The following is a 19,242-nucleotide window of genomic DNA, read 5'->3' on the forward strand; positions in this document are numbered from 1 at the left end:
GTGGGTAGGACGCCAATCCCCCCAATCCCGGTTTCCGGGACTCCCTCATCCAAGGTAGTGTCCGCTCTGTCAATTTGGAGAAGAGAAGAGTAGTTGCATAATGTATTTTTTTCAGGAGAAAGGGTGCTAATGTCTAACACCCCAGGATCAAAGGACGAGCACCCCTCCTAAACTCCCTCCTACATGCTTCAACCTACCAATCAGCTTATTAGTTTAACCGCTCTTCAATTGCCCCGCAGGCTCAGGAAAGACCGCCACGCATTAATCCTACAGAGTACCTGCATTCAAGCTGCACTTCTTAGCCATTTCTTGATGGCGCTGTGTTGATTTGGTCCGTGTGAGGGATGGTCTGCGCATTGTGTATCTCAAAAAGCCATTTACCATGAGTTGCCAGACTAATCCAACCTTCCCAGTTGGGGATCATGAGGCTTTCATGGATTTCGCTCTCATCCAGGCGCAAAAATCACCGCCAGGTGCCAACAAATTCTGCGTCGGAGCTGTACTTGTCGATGCCGACAACGGCAAGGTCCTATCAACAGGGTACTCGCTTGAATACGCCCGGGATTACAAGGGAGATCCAGGCACCACACATGCAGAGCAGTGTTGTTTTATCAAGATTGCCGACCAGCACAACCTTCCTGAGGAACGTATCTATGAAGTCCTTCCGGCCAACACGGCACTGTACACAACGATGGAGCCATGCAATAAGAGACTTGGCGGCAATATGACTTGCACGACCAAAATTTTGAGACTTAAGAGCGTCATAAAGACTGTGTACGTGGGAATCAAAGAGCCGGGGACGTTTATCGCACACAATGACGGACAGGGGAGGCTGGAGGCAAATGGTGTCAAGGTCATCTTCCCTGTTGAGCATTGGCGTGAGAGGATCACCAAAGTCTCCATAAATGGACATTGAATTTTCTAAGACGTCCCGATGTCCTGAGACTACCCAGGTACCTGTGTGGGTTAGCTAGGAAAAACTCGGAAAGAATGAGCGGAAACCTTGGAACGCGCGGGCCGGACCGGGCCGTGCGACCATGCGGATCACTTTCATTTGCTCTTTATTATGACTTATTTGTAAGAAATATACGGAGTAATCAGATTCGCCATTCCCAACTGGGGTCCAGTCATGATGATGTTATTCTGAGATGGTGAGCCAGGAAGCCTCTCCAAGAATCGTCAGAGCCGGCTAGTGAAGCCATCCAGGGAGTAAAGAAACCACCTTTACTGTAATGGGAATGTCGCGAAGAGGGCCGCGGATGGTAAGTTCCATACTTGAAGTTCGAAAAGAATCCAACAGCAAATCCACCATTATATTCACCATTGTGACGGTAGTTTTCCTACCATTATCATTTGTGACTTCTTACCTTGGCATGAACAGGGTGGGTATCAGAAAGGGTATTCAACCAGAGCTTGTTTTAGATGATCTCCCTTGCCAGTGCGGCCGGCTTAATCTTCTTTCTGTGGGCCATCATAAAATTCAGACGGAGAGTGCGGAGATTTTGGTTGCTTCTGCTGGAAAGGGTCACCTCGCGAGTGGCGTATACCCGGGCAAGACCATAGCAACCTCGGATAAAACTTGAATAAACTGGCTGCTCTATTAGGCCTATCTTCCAAGGTTGTTTAATAACTACGGTTAGATCACTCTCTGCTAGACTACTGAGGAGCATAGGGAGAGGTATGACACTCTTCTATCGCGTAGACCGGTTGGTAATGGCTGCTCATCGTAGGCACAATAAGGCTGTGGACTTAGGTTGAGGGATCGTTCTGGGTTTAGGAATATAGGAGCGGATAATCTTGGGGCAGCGTGTCAGACACGCATGAGCCACCCTGCCAGTGCCATCGAGGTGGTCTACGAGACTACCCACGAATATGACCTTACAGAGAATTTCACGGGATAGAAAAGTGATGGAAGGCCTCGAATTAGTGTGGTCAGGGTGCTTGATGAATTCTGAAGAACTAGAAGGAATGACTATTCACCCATGCTGCCCCTTTCACGAACGTGGAGGAATCCGAGGTGGTCCACTTCCGTTGTATCCTCAGCCTATCGCGAATACCTTCCAGGATCACATCAGCCTGGTAGGACTTGTAGGCACCGGAGCCTTCTTCTTGCTGACATACGCAATCTAGGTAGCGCAACAAAATGGCGGGACAAAGTGACGGTCTCCATGTTTTCCCTTGGGCCTGTAGGTCTTCGACCCGACCCACAGCGATTCTTCGAAGGTTATGCCCATTGTGCTAAGATTCGACTTGACAGCATGGGCAAACGGACCGGTAATCACTTCATGTCGACCGGAGCGGGTAATGACTTTAATCAGACCTGTTGATCCGTCGCTCTAGAAGCTGTATGTAATCCCCTAAGGCTCGTGTAGTGATCGTTGTCGAGCTTCCAATGATCCGTGGTCGCAGACCAAGGACAATAATCCACTAGTTTTCGTCGCCGTGTTCACCCTAGGGTCTCCATGGTATTGTCAAATTCGGGCGGTGCATCTTTGATTCAAAGACGCCTTGGTTTCCAGTTCGGTGGTATAGTTGTGGGGCTTGTGGGTTGCGGTTATTTTGCTGGAATGTCTCGACCAAGCTGAACGAGGTGGTCTTGGCGGGAGAGGATGGCGACGCTAATGGATAGTCGGTCTGGTGTGATGGGTTTTGGCGGGCCCAGCGATGATCTTCTGGGTGAGTGTTGGTCTGCCATGTTGTTTGGCATGTCGAGAGGCAAGGGAATTCTTCCCAGTAAGGCTGCGAGTTGGCTACTGCGTTCATGTTGACCAGAGCGATGGAATAGAATTGAGAAGGATGGTGGGAAGGGAAAAAGTGTCAGCAGCGTGAGGAGAAGTGTAAGACCCAATCTGCGCTCGTCGGTCAACTCTGCATCATGCTCTTGACAATATTTCCACTTGTCACGTTGTGCGAGGACCTTCTGCGTGTGTGCTGGTCTGCCATAGTGGTTGGCATATCAAGATGAGAGCAAGCCCTTCCCAGCAAGGCTAGGAGTTGGCTACTACGTTCATATTGACCAGAGCGATAGAATGGAAATGAGAAAGAGCGTGGGGAGAGAAAGAGTGTCAGGAGCATGAGATGTGTAAGACTCAATCTTCGCTCGTAGGTCAACTGTGCATCATGCTCTTGATGATATTTCCACTTGTCGCGTTGTTATGTTTGGTGTAAAGTAGCTCAGTGTAGTCAAGGTGCTGCTATGAGAAATGGGTGAGTGAGAAGGGTGAGCTTATGAGAGGGTGAGAAGTGATTGGCAAGCAGGTGAGAAGCATGCCATGTCTTCAGATGAACTTGGAATATCATTTGCACTGTTCTTCCCCAAACGCAGACCCAACCTGTATTTGATTTCCTCAACCGCTTCTTAGCTTTTCCTTTTAGTCTTAGTGCTTAGGCCTTGCCCGTTTTATCTTCAAACAATTTATAGCACAGTTGCTCGTATGAGCTGCGCATGGCTGAGTAGCATCGACAACCTGGTACTTAGTTTGCAAGAAAGGTGAATACAGATCCGGTGCTACCAAGATCATCCTTCTAATTTATCTGTCCTACACATTTACAAAGAAGTGACGCGGTATCTCCCACTCTTTTCTATTATTAATGAAGGGGGTCAGACAAAGCCTTCATGAAACAACCTGGGAACGTCATGCAGTGAGCAACGAGAAGACAAAGAAAACATCCAGGGGGTCAACCTTCGAGTGCAACCCCTCTCTGCAATTTGTTTTGGTACCATGCTAATGACACTGGTCTAGCATCATAGTTCTTTCATAGAGCGTTCGCCCATCCATGGCAGTGTTATATTCAATCATGCGTATACCTTGAACAGTCTAGCGCATTTTCACCTCTCCGACCGTATAAAGACAGACCCTGTTTCCTTTAAAAGAAAATAAAAATAAGAGGGAGAAAAGTAAACTGCGCTGTCAAACAGTTTCACAGATCATGGGGTGCTTCCGCCTTAGCAACTTCATCGCTCTCATCGGCGTCCTTTTGGTTGGTCCGACGAAAACATCAGGTGCAGCTGTTTCCGTTGTACCTCAAGCAAGTAGCGACGGTCTTTGTTATAAATATGTTGTCCAGGCTGGCGAAACTTGTTCTATGATTGCTCAAGCACACGCTATCACCGCGGCGGATATCGAAACTTACAACGCTCGAAGCTGGAAATGGCCTGGGTGCGGACAGATACCACAGGGTACTTTCATCTGTCTCAGCGCCGGAGAGCCTATAATGCCAGTTGCCCTTCCAAATGCTGTTTGTGGCCCCCAGGTGCCTGGGACAACACGTCCCAACAACTGGTCTGAACTGGGATCTTTGAATCCATGTGCGGCCAATGAATGCGTGAGTCGTGTGTTTGGAAATTTTTCTGTCAGTCTGAAATTAATATTTAACAGTGCTCTTCGTGGGGTCTTTGTGGAACCACTCCTGACTTTTGCACTTCTGTGACTTATGCCACTACAGCATTATCTATATCCACCGGCACCCGTCCCAATGAAACAAAAACCTTACCGAAGAAGTCTACTGCATCTACTGGCACGACTAAATCTGTTCAGCAACTTGTGGCTAGCAGGGAGACCCCATCCACTAGCAGGGCCATATTAACTAGTGCAACCAAGTCTGTCCCTACCACTAAGTCAACCACCACGACCACCAGGACTACTTCCACCAAAACTACATCTACAAAGCCTGCCAAACCATCCAAAACCACATCGACAACTTCAACTAAATCACCCCAAACAAAAACAAGCACTAGCAGTAAAAGGCCGGCACCTGTTGATCCATGGTCGCTCACAATGTACAGCAAGGACTGCGTGGGCGACTACTACGTACTCCAGGGACACAATGTGGGCTACTCAAATACCTGCCTGAATCTGCACAGTGGCCTAAGCAGCAAGTACACAGAGACGGGTGTTTCCTGCAAATGGTTTACAGACGGCGGCAACTCCCACACTAATTGTGATGCCGGCACCCTCGAAGCACCTCAATCCTGGATAGTTCAGGGTGGTATCTGCACTGTATATGATGTTAAGAATTGCGGTGATAGTTTGTTGTCTAATGCTTACACGCAGAAGTCTTGTAAAAATCGGGACAAATTTGATACGCCAAAGTTTCTTTCTATGAATTGTTATGCTGAAGACTAAGGTTGAGGGCTTTTTGAGTTCGGTCCATGTTATATAACTCATACTTGTACTAAGGAAAGGTTAAAAGCAGTTTGTCTTCCGGTAGTAGGTGAAGGCTATCTACAGGACTGGGATATCGTTGTTTTTCAAGGGAAGCTCAACTATTCTGAACCCTGAGGGAATACAGAAGGACGTCTAGGACGTCTCTACATCATAAAGTCCAGGTTGATTGGAAATCAACTTTGTTCTCCGTATAGATAGCGCTGGAATTATTTCCGATGTTGCGGCTTCGTTCCTGGCTAGCCGGTATCCATATCTTGATAGTTTTTGTCCCTGTATCAACTACCAAAAACCAGAGAAAAAATGTTGCATCAGCAGGATTAAATGAGTCATGTGCACCTCTGCCTCCAATAGGGAGTTTTTCAGAACAGTAGGCAAGATGGAACTATTAAAGTGAATATTTGATGTCTTTGAACCACGGTTCCAAGGATAACCCCACATTACCACATTGCCACTTGAACCATGGAACGCCAGCATCTGGATGCCGAGCGAGGCAGTGCAAACGGTCCGGAAAAACCGATCCGATCAAGTCGTCATAGTAAATGTCACAACCTGTCTGATCAGTTGGGGGACGACTGCTGGCTTTCTAGGCACATACATTGTCCAATATGCTGCTATGGTAGTTCCGGTTTTCTGGCGATTCTGAAGCCCAGGTCATGCGGGATCTAACACAGCCACGATCCTGATGACGGAGACTCGACGAAGTAGGCAAGCTATAGAGGTTGTACCATGACCAAATAAATAGCCCAGCTCCGGGTTTATCAAAGGCAAGCCGATGAAGAAACTATGGGCAACCCACCCACATAAATATTGTACATCGTCACTGCGTCAATGTCTGACAAAGACGAAAACGAATTCTGGTCTGAGGCTCTCACTCCAGAGCCCCGCTTTGAAACGGACTTTCGCATTCCCGATAACAAGTTTGCCTTCTCCCCAGGCCAGCTGAACAAACTGTTCAACCCGAAGTCCCTTGCCGCTTTCTATGCCCTGGGTGGGCTGCATGGTCTAGAATATGGACTCCAGACGGATCTCACCGCTGGGCTATCAGCAGATGAAAAGATCCTAGCTCGGTATACAACCTTCGATGAAGCGAGACAGGTTGCGTCCTCACAAACGAATGGGACCCTGTCGCACTCAGGACAATATTCGATTTCACCAGTTGAAACCGCTCAGAGTGCATCCCAGTTCGCGGAACGATGCCGGGTCTTCGGCACAAATGCACTCCCTCAAGCCCCGAAGAAGACGTTTCTTAAACTTCTTTGGGACGCGTACAACGATAAGCTCATTATCCTCCTCACAATTGCCGCGATTGTGTCGCTCTCCCTGGGTATATATGAAGCTGTGTCCGGGCAGTCGCAGGTGGACTGGGTCGAGGGCGTGGCAGTCTGCGTTGCTATACTTATTGTGGTTTCTGTCACAGCGGGGAATGATTGGCAGAAACAGAGGCAGTTTGGGAAGTTGAATAAGCGCGTGCGTATTTCGCCCATGTCCAAGATAGAGTGTAGATTTGAGTAACATTGTCTCCTAGAAACTTGACCGCGAGGTTAAGGCTATCCGCTCCGGGAAGACGATGCGGATGCGCATCAGTGATCTCACTGTTGGCGACGTCGTGTGTCTAGAACCGGGTGACGCAGCTCCTGCGGATGGAATTGTCATCACAAGCCAGGAGATCAAATGTGACGAATCCCTTGCCACAGGCGAGTCCGATCATGTCGAGAAGTGCAGTGGGTTCAAGGCTTGGGATACTCGTGCAAGTGGGTCGGAGCATGATATAGACCCCTTCATCATATCCGGAAGCAACATCCTTGAGGGTATAGGGACGTACCTGGTTACCAGCGTCGGGCCACATTCAACGTATGGCCGAATTATGGTCTCTCTAGGGACCGAGACAGATCCGACACCGTTGCAGGTGAAGCTTGGGCGGTTAGCAAGTTGGATCGGATGGTTTGGGCTTGGGTATCACCTTCACTCCCTTGCCCACGTGAATGGAGTAGTAGTACTGATGACGATATAGGTCTGCTTTGTTGTTGTTCTTTGTCCTGTTTGTCCGTTTTCTGGTACAGCTGTCGGCGAGCCAAGAAACCCCGGCTGTTAAGGGACAGCACTTCATGGATATCTTGATTGTTACTGTCACGGTGATTGTAGTGGCAATTCCAGGTATGTGCCTTCCCGTAGTCCATGTGTTTGTGGCTTCTGTTACTGATCAGTGACTAGAGGGCCTGCCACTTGCCGTGACACTCGCACTGGCTTTTGCGACTGGGCGGATGTTGAAAGAGAATAACCTTGTTCGACTATTACGGGCCTGCGAGACAATGGGCAATGCGACAGTGATATGCTCTGATAAAACAGGGACCTTGACGCAAAACAAAATGTCTGTGGTCTCGGGATTCTTCGGCTCCAGTGAGCCATTTGGTAAATTCCCTTTAAACACTACTGGATTACCTATCTCGATATCAGACACCCTGAAAAGGTTCTCAGTATCTTTTGAAAAGTTACTGCTTCATAGTCTGGCACTCAACACAACAGCTTTCGAAGAACAGCAGAGTGAAGGCACCAAGTTTATCGGAAACAAGACTGAAGTCGCCCTTCTTCAGTTCGCACGTCAGGACCTCGGATTGAATTTGTCTGAAGTACGGACAAGCAACCACATAGAACACGTCTATCCCTTTGATTCGGCCCGCAAGGCAATGGCAGTGGTATATGCTAGACCAACGGGATCAGGATATCGATTCCTCGTTAAGGGTGCACCGGAGATCCTTCTCACTGCTTCCTCTCACATGGTCTCTCCAGGGCCAGAGGGGGAAAATTCAGCTGCATGTGTGATCTCCCCAGATAACCGCCGCTTGATATCAGGGATGATAGACGCCTATTCCCGAGCCTCGCTTCGAACGATAGGACTAGCGTATAGAGATTTCCCAACCTGGCCTTCAGCCCTTCAAGACCGCCAGCCCACTTTCGATGACTTCTTCCATAACATAACCTGGATCGGAGCATTTGGGATTCACGACCCGCTAAGGCCCGAAGTCACCGGAGCAATTCAGACTTGCCGTGCGGCCGGAATTCAGGTCAAAATGGTCACAGGTTCGTTCGCTAATTTTTACATGGTATGTATGTGCACGCATTGACCAGCACAGGCGACAACATACACACGGCACTCTCAATCGCCGAAGCATGCGGTATTAAGACGAATGACGGCATCGCGATGGAGGGACCTGAACTGCGGAAGTTAGGAGACAACGAGCTGGCCATTGTCATTCCCAAATTGCAAGTACTTGCGCGGTCCTCGCCGGATGACAAGGATCTTCTAGTAAGACAGCTCAAGCGCCTTGGGGAAATCGTCGCTGTGACTGGGGACGGGACGAATGATGGCCCGGCTTTGAAAGCTGCGGATGTAGGGTTCTCGATGGGACTAAGTGGGACTGAGGTTGCTAGGGAGGCGAGCTCGATCATTCTTCTAGATGATAACTTCAGTTCTATTGTTACAGCCGTTGCATGGGGAAGAGCTGTGAATGATGCTGTGGCCAAGTTTTTACAGGTAAGCCTCCATATAAAATCGGAATATGAGGATAGGTGCTGACCAGATAGTTCCAAATCACGGTCAACATCACCGCCGTCATTCTAACAGTTGTGACGGCGATCTATAATAGCAAGAACGAGAGTGTGTTCAAAGCCGTGCAGCTGCTTTGGCTGAATCTCATCATGGATACGTTCGCCGCACTAGCTCTGTACGCCTCTATCCATCTCCACATGGACGTTAGGAAACTAATCAAGGCAGGGCAACTGATCCCCCGACATCCGACATCCTCAATCGCCCTCCAACTCCCCGCAGTGCCCCTCTCTTCACTGTGATAATGTGGAAGATGATCCTCGGCCAGTCCATTTACAAACTTGCCATCTGCTTTATGCTCTACTTCGCCGGTCATTCGCTTTTCAAGTTCGATAAATCCAACGAAGTCGACATGCTTGAGTTGAACACAATAATTTTCAACACCTTCGTCTGGATGCAAATCTTCAACCAGTTCAACTGTCGGCGGCTGGACAACAAATTCAATATATTCGAGGGCATACACAAGAACAAATGGTTCTTCGTGATTAACCTCGTCATGGTCGGCGGCCAGATACTGATTATTTTTGTCAGCGGGACCGCATTTGGTGTGACTAGGCTTTCTGGTTGGCAGTGGGGGGTCTCGCTTGGATTTGCGGTGTTTTGTATTCCTTGGGCGGCGATATTGAAGCTAGCTCCGGATGCCTATGTGGAGGTTTTGTTGGACGTGTTTGCTAAGATGATTAGGTGCGTATTGACATGGGTTGTCAAGGGGTATGGATGGGTTATACCGGGGGTAGCAAGGTGTTTTCATGCAGCTACTCCGTGGTCAAAAAAGGGACGAGGGAGGGCTGTAGATGAGGAGTCTGCAACTGGAGTCAACCATTGAGGCCAGGCCTGTACGGTCTGAAGCTCGGCTATTTCCGAATGCTTCTTCTATCCCAAACTCGGAAAACTTGAGTCAGGCTGAGGTATTCGATGTGCACAACATGCCAGTTGACTTTGAACAGAACGTTGCAACACGATGGCTTTTCCGAACTTGAGTACACTTATTGAAGAATATATAGATGGCGATTAAAGTTGGGGAACGAGCTTGGACACTTTGCCCCACTAGCCTTTTCTCTTTAATGTGTGATTGGTCCAACCTGAATTACTCTAACCGCAAATGGTCAAGTTCAATATACCTAGGTACTTACCTAGGTAGGTAGATACTTAGGTAGATACTTAGATAGGTACTTAGGCAGGTGCTTAGGTAGGTACCTACCTAGGTACTTGTAGGTACATATGTAAGTAGCATATAATCGTGGCACCGCCTTTCACCAACACACTCGTGTGTTGATGGGCTTGGCATTATAAGGAGATATATAGACCTATAATTTCTCTACCTATATAGGGTGTTGAGGAAAAGAGATATTTTGGAACCGGTATCCTTTGTATCTTTTATATAGGCACACCATATAAAAGGTACCTAGTTTCATGATTTTATTGTTCAGTGGTATTTATCGTTGACATCAACACTGGGTACCTAGTGTGTTGGCGAAAAGGCAGTGCCACGATTACCTACATATGTACATATGTAGGGTACCTAGGTAGGTAACATTAATTGTCACCCTGGTCCTATCATTGTCACACTATATACCCCTGCTGGGGCACAGCAAACAAAGAACCTGGTGATGAACAAACGATCCATGGGCACTCCGCAATATTTAATCGGCCGTCCATTCCCCATTCCCCTATTCCTCGCTATCTTTCTTTTTAATTTTGACATCTTCAAAGCCATATAGCCATCTTTATCTGAGTTTATCTTATTATGAGTGACAATCGGGGTCGTGGACGAGGCGACCGTGGAGGTGATCGTGGCCGTGGTGATCGAGGTCGCGGTGCCGATCGAGGTCGTGGTCGCGGGGAGAGTCGCGGTGATTTAGCTTTCCGCCCAGCCGGTAGAGGTGATGGAAATCGTGGAGATTTCCGAGGTCGAGGTGGTGATAGAGGTCGTGGAGGCGAGTTTCGTGGAGGTGATCGAGGTCTTGGCAGAGGCGGGGGTGATTTCCGCGGCGGCCGTGGCGGCGGCCGGGGTGCTACGAACTTTGGCCCGCCTATCTTCAGGTTTGCCCACTCCCTATTCGCTGCTCATTGAAAAGAAATCTAATCTTTGTTCTATAGACAAGGCGAACCTATTCCACCTCCTAACCCCACCGTCACCAAGACCGAAAATGACCTCGCCAAAGCTCTTGCTGTGAGCAGCCAGAAGGCACCTAGGCAGGCAAAATATCCCGAACGTCCTGGTTATGGCACAGCTGGCAGGCCGGTGACTTTGTATGCAAACTACCTGCCGCTGACCCTGCCTAGCAAGCAGCTGTTCCGCTACCATATTGCCATCGCAGCCGACTCTGCAGGCCGAACTGCTCCTGTGGGCAAGAAGGCCCGACACATTGTGCGGCTGCTGTTGGAGGAGCACTTCCCAGAGCAGAAGAGCAGTATTGCGTCAGACTTCCGGTCTACCCTAGTATCGTGTGTCAAATTGACCGAGGGTAAATTCGATGTGCGATACAAGGAACACCTGGATGATGACTATCTGGATCCACCCCGGGTTCACCAGGTTACCTGCCAGTATACTGGTGAGGTTAATCCTGCTGACTTGGTCAACTATCTGACCTCCACCAGCGCTGGTACCATGCTTGAATCCAAGTCTGAGATTGTAGCTGCTCTCAATATGATCATGGGGCACCACCCCAAGACGGACGACCAGGTCGTCTCGGTCGGAGCCAACAGACACTACAGCCTGCGTCAGGATACCATGGAATCGTTCAACCTTGGCGGTGGCCTGTCCGTCCTGCGCGGATTCTTTGTCAGTGTGCGTGCCGCGACTGCTCGTGTGCTCTTGAACGTCCAGGTCAAATATCTGGCCTGTTACAATGAAGGGCCTTTGATGAACTTGATTCAAGGCTACGGCAACAGGAACACTTATCGTTTGGAGAAGTTCCTCAAGAGCCTACGCGTTCGCATCACGCACATTACCCGCAAAAACAGTCGCGGCCAGCCCCGGCCGCGCATCAGGCCTATCTATGGCCTGGCCAACCGCGGTGATGGTGGCTCGTCGCCCAACGCACCCAAGGTCTCCCGGCACGGCGCTGGTCCCCGAGATGTGCAATTCTTCCTAGCTGAATCTAGCCCTCAGCCCGTCGCCGTGCCTGGTGCGCCCGAGCCCAAGGGAAAGAAGGGAAAGAAAGCGCGCAGGGCCGGTCCTGCGGAAGCCGGTCGCTACATCACCGTTGCAGACTTCTTCAAAAAGGGTCCGTCGATCTTGAATTTTTCTTTCACTCTTCCTTCGACTCCCTTCGTCCTCGTGTTATGCTGACTTCCCTCTTAGAATACAACATGGCTTTGGATGCAACCCTCCCAGTGGTGAATGTCGGGTCTCGTGACAGACCTGTCTATCTCCCTGTTGAGGTCTGTGACGTCGAGGCAGGCCAGCCAGCTAAATCCAAGCTTTCAGGTGATCAGACAGCACGTATGCTCCGCTTCGCCGTCATGGGTCGAAAGCCGGGTCAGAACGCCCAGTCGATTGTTACCAAGGGTGTGGGTGTACTGGGACTCGGCGAGCCATTGAATGCCACACTAGTAAGGATACCCTCGCTCCCAAGATCTGGTCGAGATATCTAACCTTTTACAGTCTGCTTTCGGTGTGAACTCTTCCACTGAGCTAATCACGGTTCCTGGACGCGTTCTCCCCGCCCCAAATGTCACGTACAGAGATGGGAACAGGACCAAGGAAATCAGAACTCAATTTGGCAGCTGGAACATGCGTCAAATCCAGTTCTCTAGGGCTGCGCCGATGAAATCCTGGACTTATCTCTACATTGATAAGGAGGGCTCCCGGCCTGTTTTCCAAAATCCAGATCAGCTCAACGCGTCCCTGGAAGGCTTCAGAAAGACCCTCAAAGATATGGGCATGTCTGTGGACGCTCACAAGCCCGGCAAACGTGTTGTCCTGACCGGCAAGAACGACGCCAACGACCTTGAAGAAGCCGTCGTCGAGCTGAAAAATAAGCACAACCCAGTCTTCATCCTGGGTATACTGTATACCAAAGACACTGGCATATACAACTGCGTCAAGCAAGTCTGCGACGTCCGCGTAGGCATCCGCAACGTGAACGTCCTCGCAGAGAAGCTCGTGAACTCGAACGACCAGTACAATGCCAATGTGGGCCTGAAAATCAACCTCAAACTCGGCGGTGCCAACCAAGCCCTCCGCCCCAGGGACCTCGGCATAATCTCCGAAGGCAAAACAATGCTAGTCGGCATCGACGTAACCCACCCCTCGCCCGGCTCCGCCAGCACAGCCCCCAGCGTCGCAGGCATCGTCGCCTCCGTGGACAGAACGCTCGCCCAATGGCCCGCCGAGATCCGCGTCCAAGGCGCCCGCCAAGAAATGGTCGCCGACCTCGAAACCCTCCTGGCCGGGCGTCTCCAGCACTGGCGCAAGCTAAACAAATCCCTCCCGGAGAACATCATCGTCTACCGCGACGGCGTCTCCGAGGGTCAATACAACAAGGTCATCGACGAGGAACTTCCCCTTCTCCAGAAAGCATGCAAGAAAACCTACCCAGCAGACCAGACCAAGAAAGGTCTCCCACGTCTGGCCATCGTCGTCGTCGGAAAGCGCCACAACACCCGCTTCTACCCAACAACAGAGCAGGACTCGAACCGCGAGAACCCAATCCCCGGAACCGTCGTCGACCGCGGCGTCTCCGAGGCCCGCGACTGGGACTTCTTCCTGCAGGCTCACTCGGCTCTCCAGGGACAGCCCGTCCAGCTCACTACTTCACCGTCTGGGATGAGATCTTCTACCGCCGCTACCCGGCTAACAGCGGCGGCCCCGGCGCGGCTGATGTCCTCCAGGACCTCACTCACAAGATGTGCTACATGTTCGGCCGTGCGACGAAGGCGGTTAGTGTCTGTCCGCCGGCGTACTATGCCGATCTGGTGTGTACGCGTGCTCGCTGCTTCTTGAGTGATCTGTTCGATCCTCTGCCCGTTGACTCGACTGCGGGTAGTACCAGTGGCACGGAGGGCGCGACGGATATGAACCGCCGGGATGATGTCAACATCCACCCTAATATTGCCGAGACTATGTTCTACATCTAGGTGATTTGGTTGAGGATGTGGTTTGCCATTTATTTGATATCTATTATGCGATTTGCGTATCTTTTGGAGTCTTATGACTTGGATTGAATGGATTTGGTGGAAGTGGAAGTGGAAGTGGAAGTGGAAGTGGAAGTGGAAGTGGAAGTGGAAGTGGAAGTGGAAGTGGAAGTGGAAGTGGAAGTGGAAGTGGAAGTGGAAGTGGAAGTGGAAGTGGAAGTGGAAGTGGAAGTGGAAGTGGAAGTGGAAGTGGAAGTGAAACAATTTGGTGGAGGGATGAAGGATATCAGATTTTGGACCTAGGAGACCTACTTACATTCGCTCGCTCGTCTTTGGTCTTTGGAAACATTTGAAATATCGTTTGGGATATTCTATTTCGGTCAGCTTCGATACTTGGATATCGGACACTGAGCGAGATTCACATCTAGTTTACGATTTTGGATAGTGGCTTAGCTGCGAGACTGAATGAATCTTCAAACGATGACATCTACGATCCCTTAGTAGGTGTGTAGTATGTTCTTCTGGCTATACGGGGTAAGAGGTTTACGAATCAGCTGAAGGAATCAAGGTATAGTTAGCATAAAATTGACGAATAAACGAATCCCGCTCTCATGGAAATAACTTGTACACTGGTAACATTTTGAGGGCAAGGTACAGAAAGATAAAATGCAAAAGCAAGATAGACAAGAAGGCAAAAGGGTTGAAGATAGTACACGCAGGCCAGGCATTCCACACTCGACTCCAACTGCGTAGTCCGAAGGCGCGAAAGGGGAAGCCTGGCCTCTTTTTTTTTCTTTTTTCTTTCTTTTTTTGTGATTTTGCAGTTTCAAGGACAATGTCCAAAATTCATGCGGGTATCGATACATATTGCTCGTGATCGGAAAGAGTCGGCCGTTGCTTGTCGTATAACGGGAAGACGGAGCTTAGATGATTTCTCCGCTGACAAGGGATACAGTGGTAGTATCAAGCTAAGCCCCAGACCGGCGCTGGCTCACTTAATTGCTTTCATGGCCCCAGCTGGGCTGGTTGTGGGTGTGAGGGTTGCGCTGCGCGGTGGCATTTCTCTTAACCGGCTCAGGGGACGCCTCGTCGAAGTTATCCCAGTGGGACTCCATAGCCTTGTTGTGGGCGACATGCTTTTGCTGCAGGGGGACGGGGACTGCTCATCGTAGTTATGCCAGTGGGATTCCATCATCTTATTGTGCGCCTCGTGCTTTTGGGTAGGCTTGTTCTCCTTGGCATCAGGCGATTCATCCGTCATCTCGAATTGCGAAACGGAGTTCTTCTTGCGGTTGGCAACGTTTGCAGCTGTTGACAAGGGCTCGCTCTTCTTCTCCTGCTCAGGCTTGCCTTCTTCTTCCTCGAAGAGGCGGTTCTCGTAGAGGCCCTTGCCGCGACCCCCGAATGAGCTGATGATCCGTCCATCGTCCTCGGTTTCTTCGTCGGTCATCTCGAAGTGACGGTCTGCATCGCGACGGGGCTTGGTCACGTTCAGCTTGGCATGGGGGGGACCCAGTGCCTTCTTCATTATCGCCGAAGCCAAAGTGGCGCACTTCGTGTCCGCGTGGGGCGCGCGATCCCTTCACAGGAGTCTCGGCGTCGTCGAAGTCCCAGTGGGTTGATTGTTTGGGGTTGGCCTGCTTGACTTCTGGCTTCATCTCGCGCTCCGAGTTGTCGCCGCCGATCTCGAAGTGGTCGTATTTTCCGGGGGCGGACTTGTAGAAATGACGGTCTTCGTCGACAGGACCTGGGCCGGCCTTTTCTTCCTCTTCGAAGATCCGGGGAGCCCTGGGCTTGGACTTGGAGGGCGAGTCGGGCACATCATCATCCTTCATGAAGATATCGCTGAAGTTGCGCGCGGCAGGTCGCCCAGACCCGGGCGCATAGGGAGCCACAGGGGCAGGGACTTTCTTGCTGGGGGACAGAATCTCAGTCAAGGAACCCGCTCCGTAGGGGTCTTGGGTATATCTCTTGCTCTTGTTGGAGGAAGCAGGTCTGGGGGGTTCCGCGCGGCTTTCGATCTCAGCGACCTCCTTGCTCGGCGAGAGGAGCTCAGTCAAGGACTCGGCTGCGTAGGGATCTTTGATGCGGCGCTTGGCTGGGGACGAGGAGCGGGTGGGGAGCTTGGTCTCCGCATTCTGAGAAGGCTGCGAGGGTGTTGACTGAGCGGTCTCAGCGTTCTTGAGGAGACGGAGTTGGTCTTTTCCATCGCGAATGGGCCATTGACGTCCGCGCGCTCCAATAACCTCGACTTGCTTCAGCAATGAAGCCTGATCCCAGTAAATTCGGATCTGCTTGATCTGTTGATTGGCGTCGAAGTGGACGATGTGGACCTGCAGGATGTATTAGCTTTCGATAACGCGACGCGCGGCGGGGAATTTACCGTGGGGAAAATCGCGACACGGTCGGCCAGGAAATTATCGTCGAGAGAGGGGAGATAAACCCCACCACCCTCAGTGAATTCGAGGGTGGTTTCCATGTCTGAGACATAGCGAATCCGATCCTTCAATGGCGCTGATGACCTGGTTCGACTTCGTCTTGACCACCTTGGCGTTGTTCAACACATGAGTGATCACATTGTCGACCTGCTCGAACTTCGTCGTGGTAGGAACATAGATCAAGGACACATCGTCGGCCAGTTTAGCAGTCTTGGGGTTATCCAGGAACCGCTGGTATTCTGTCTTGCAGTAGGACATTGTCAACCGTAGGGAGGTTTTAAAAGAGAGGAAGATATTCCAGAGAAGATACTCTAGAATAGTCTAGAAGCTAGACGGGATTGAAGTTACAAAGAAACTATTTGCAATTAAGAGAGAGAGAGAGAGAAGAAGAAGAAGAGAAGGAAACAATTGCTCTCCAAGTGCGGCCCCGGGGGAGTGCAATGCACTCACAAAATATACAGGGGAAACCCCGGGACGCTAGAACCAGTTAGTACTCGGTACCTTGCATATCTCAATGTATAATTGTAATAAATATCAAATGAGAATGCAAAGAGAAAACGCGTTGATATCCCTGAAATAATCTGAAAACACGCCAGTGTTTCACCATACGGGCCTAGGCTTGGGGCTTGGCCCGTCTCTCCGGCAACTGGAGAATCTGGAGAATACACTTCAAAGGACTTCAGCCTCTACAGGGGGTACGGATTGTACAGGGTTAGACATGCAACATGTACATTGTACATTTCAAAGTACTGGCAATGAAATGCCCTGACACAATCTCTGGCGAGTCGGTCATTTCAGTCTGCAATGCCGACTCAAATCAGACTCTCTCAGGTAGAAGACGTGATCGGTCTATCATTGAAGTATAGCCATCCAAGTCAAAAGTATGGCATGTGTGCCGAGCAGGGACTTGTCAAACTCCAGCTCCTGACCGGCCAATTCTTTTTTCTCTTTTCATCTTAGGCAGTAAATCCATCCCAAGCACTTGCCGTATCTTTGGGGGACCATAGATGGCATGGTAAATTATCGTATTGGTGAAAAAGGTGGGTATGTGTTGCAATCGTGTCTCATTACAAAGGTCTATTGGAGAAAAACGGCGTTAGAATAGTCAATGCGCTGGGCACGGTTCGCGTGACTTACCCAAGATAATCCTCCTTGATGGTGCCAATGGCATTGATAGCGGCCACGTCGGGCTTAACACCGAGGATCTTCAACCGCAGACTGGTTCCTTTCTCAATGACTTGATCGGCATGATCAGTGTATTGCGGCGGTACGGTGTTGGGCTCCCACTTGATATCGGAGGGGATGTTCTGATGGGCTGTCAGCAGTGAAACCCAGCGATCCATGGGGAAACAAAAACATACCTTTCGCGCAATGAAGACAGACAACGGACCCGCGAGTGTGAAGATCCCCGTAGGCTTAACGGAAGTAACAATAGCATCGACCTAAGCTCAGTCAGCAGGAATTCTTAAGAGCGACAACCTCGGATCCCAAGCGCATACCGTCTCGCCACGGAACGGCTTCCAGATGATTGCACGATATCTAATGGTGTATTCCGCCTGTCCGATACCAGGCATCACCCGCCCTTCGCCAATATCAACCATGTCCATGACACAGATCACAAAGTGATCGCCTGTGCACCGTCCCTCTTCCTCCTCGTTGAGTCGACCGATGAGGTACTCTCGCATGTTCGGGTCCGAAATAGGACGGGTGCATGGAGATCACCTTGGTCTCTTCTTTGAGGAAGAACATCGTCGCGGTTATGATTGGATGAGAATGCGCTAATGTCGAAATGCAGAGTAGAAAGATTCGAGTCGGTTTCGGGACAGTGTTGCTGTCAATCGAGGTCGAGGGACGGCGTTTTCGACCACGCGCTCATGACCTGCAACGGGAAGCACAAACAATATGTCGTCGTCAAAAATGAGCGAAACGGAATCCGAGTAACCGTGGAGGTGGCAGAAATTGTATCTGCCTTGGATCTTGAACGAGGAGGCAGATACAGGTGCTGCAGGCGCAAGCTTTCCCTTCGTAAGAGCATCGCCGGTCTGGTGGGCCAAGTTTGGGTCGGTGGAGTCACGTGGTAAGATCCTTGAACGGTGGGAGGCTGACTTGATACTTGCACGTTTCTAGTCATTGAAACTTCATTTTGTATTTGGTACGTTATTCACTGGAATATGTTGTCATCAGTGCACTTGACGGATAATTTAGCCTTGACCGGGTGGAGGATTGCTTCTTGAATGAAGAATGATTGGATGATCTATAGCAGACCATAGATGTTTGACAACAGGTACAGAAGTAAATAACGAAATTTTCTGGCTTTGCATCTCCGGTTCGGCTTATAATAGCATTTACATGCTATATATAGCCTTTCCTGGTTGGTTTTGACTGGTCATTGAGCTTCAAAATTAGCTTCAATATATACCGTAACCTATATATATATTCCCAGTGCCATCTACTTGTGTCCTCAACTTTCAACATTAATGCCGTAACCAAGCTCTAAATTGACAATTAGGGAGCCCGTAGTAGGTCTTAATAAAGGCATTGAAAAGAAAAACACCTTAGCTTGTAGAAAAATATAGACCAAAGCCTCACCGGAACACTCCATACTAGACATTACAGTATTATATACTCCGGAGTTAACAACCAATTCAATAGAGACACGGAAGAGAACTCCAATCATAACAACATAATTCATTACCTGAGATGTTGCATACCCTAGCAAAACTATAATGTAGATGATCTGATAGGCCTGTACATGGCGGGTGGCCATGCCTGGGGACCGTTACGTTGCCAAGACCAACGTCTTCCTCGGTCTAAGCACATGACGCCAGGACCAGGACCTTGTCAATTGCACCATTCAACGCTTCCCGATAAAGATGATGCCACTTGCTTGATTCCCCTCCCCCGCAAAACTCTTCCCCAGGATTCCCCATCTTTTTGTCCCCAGCTAGGC

The 19,242-nt window shown here is 50.0% G+C and overlaps 8 protein-coding genes across 8 annotated transcripts; 5 read left to right on the forward strand and 3 right to left on the reverse strand.

The window, feature by feature from the left end:
• Positions 1-382: 382 nt before the first annotated feature.
• N7519_007752 (uncharacterized protein) lies at positions 383-916 on the forward strand (the record flags this gene model as incomplete). The annotated part of the gene is made up of 1 exon (XM_057294528.1): positions 383-916. The coding sequence occupies one exon, from the start codon at positions 383-385 to the stop codon at positions 914-916; it is 534 nt and encodes a 177-aa protein (XP_057149339.1).
• A 1,535-nt stretch (positions 917-2,451) lies between these two features.
• N7519_007753 (uncharacterized protein) lies at positions 2,452-2,763 on the reverse strand (the record flags this gene model as incomplete). Its single annotated transcript, XM_057294529.1, has 1 exon — positions 2,452-2,763. One exon carries the CDS (start codon positions 2,761-2,763, stop codon positions 2,452-2,454), a length of 312 nt encoding a protein of 103 aa, XP_057149340.1.
• Positions 2,764-3,930: 1,167 nt separating this feature from the next.
• On the forward strand, positions 3,931-5,126 carry N7519_007754 (uncharacterized protein; the record flags this gene model as incomplete). Its single annotated transcript, XM_057294530.1, has 2 exons — positions 3,931-4,326; positions 4,380-5,126. The coding sequence occupies 2 exons, from the start codon at positions 3,931-3,933 to the stop codon at positions 5,124-5,126; spliced, it is 1,143 nt and encodes a 380-aa protein (XP_057149341.1).
• Positions 5,127-5,996: 870 nt separating this feature from the next.
• pmcC (putative calcium transporting ATPase (Pmc1)) lies at positions 5,997-9,752 on the forward strand (the record flags this gene model as incomplete). The annotated part of the gene is made up of 8 exons (XM_057294531.1): positions 5,997-6,635; positions 6,694-7,121; positions 7,180-7,322; positions 7,380-8,246; positions 8,300-8,700; positions 8,751-8,890; positions 8,941-9,456; positions 9,605-9,752. 8 exons carry the CDS (start codon positions 5,997-5,999, stop codon positions 9,750-9,752), a joined length of 3,282 nt encoding a protein of 1,093 aa, XP_057149342.1.
• A 767-nt stretch (positions 9,753-10,519) lies between these two features.
• On the forward strand, positions 10,520-13,857 carry N7519_007756 (putative RNA interference and gene silencing protein (Qde2); the record flags this gene model as incomplete). The annotated part of the gene is made up of 5 exons (XM_057294532.1): positions 10,520-10,815; positions 10,873-12,002; positions 12,080-12,330; positions 12,383-13,539; positions 13,581-13,857. 5 exons carry the CDS (start codon positions 10,520-10,522, stop codon positions 13,855-13,857), a joined length of 3,111 nt encoding a protein of 1,036 aa, XP_057149343.1.
• Positions 13,858-14,845: 988 nt separating this feature from the next.
• N7519_007757 (uncharacterized protein) lies at positions 14,846-16,333 on the reverse strand (the record flags this gene model as incomplete). The annotated part of the gene is made up of 3 exons (XM_057294533.1): positions 14,846-15,349; positions 15,408-16,187; positions 16,238-16,333. The coding sequence occupies 3 exons, from the start codon at positions 16,331-16,333 to the stop codon at positions 14,846-14,848; spliced, it is 1,380 nt and encodes a 459-aa protein (XP_057149344.1).
• Positions 16,334-17,248: 915 nt separating this feature from the next.
• N7519_007758 (DNA-directed RNA polymerase II subunit RPB7) lies at positions 17,249-18,041 on the reverse strand (the record flags this gene model as incomplete). The annotated part of the gene is made up of 5 exons (XM_057294534.1): positions 17,249-17,369; positions 17,430-17,599; positions 17,654-17,734; positions 17,792-17,968; positions 18,015-18,041. 5 exons carry the CDS (start codon positions 18,039-18,041, stop codon positions 17,360-17,362), a joined length of 465 nt encoding a protein of 154 aa, XP_057149345.1. The 3' UTR covers positions 17,249-17,359.
• A 125-nt stretch (positions 18,042-18,166) lies between these two features.
• N7519_007759 (uncharacterized protein) lies at positions 18,167-18,492 on the forward strand (the record flags this gene model as incomplete). Its single annotated transcript, XM_057294535.1, has 2 exons — positions 18,167-18,369; positions 18,477-18,492. The coding sequence occupies 2 exons, from the start codon at positions 18,167-18,169 to the stop codon at positions 18,490-18,492; spliced, it is 219 nt and encodes a 72-aa protein (XP_057149346.1).
• Between the last annotated feature and the right edge of the window lie 750 nt (positions 18,493-19,242).

The sequence above is a fragment of the Penicillium mononematosum genome, assembly GCF_028829835.1.
Source record: "Penicillium mononematosum strain IBT 11891 chromosome Unknown utg000003l:1.0-8172316.0:1.0-8177699.0, whole genome shotgun sequence".
Lineage (NCBI taxonomy): Eukaryota > Fungi > Ascomycota > Eurotiomycetes > Eurotiales > Aspergillaceae > Penicillium > Penicillium mononematosum.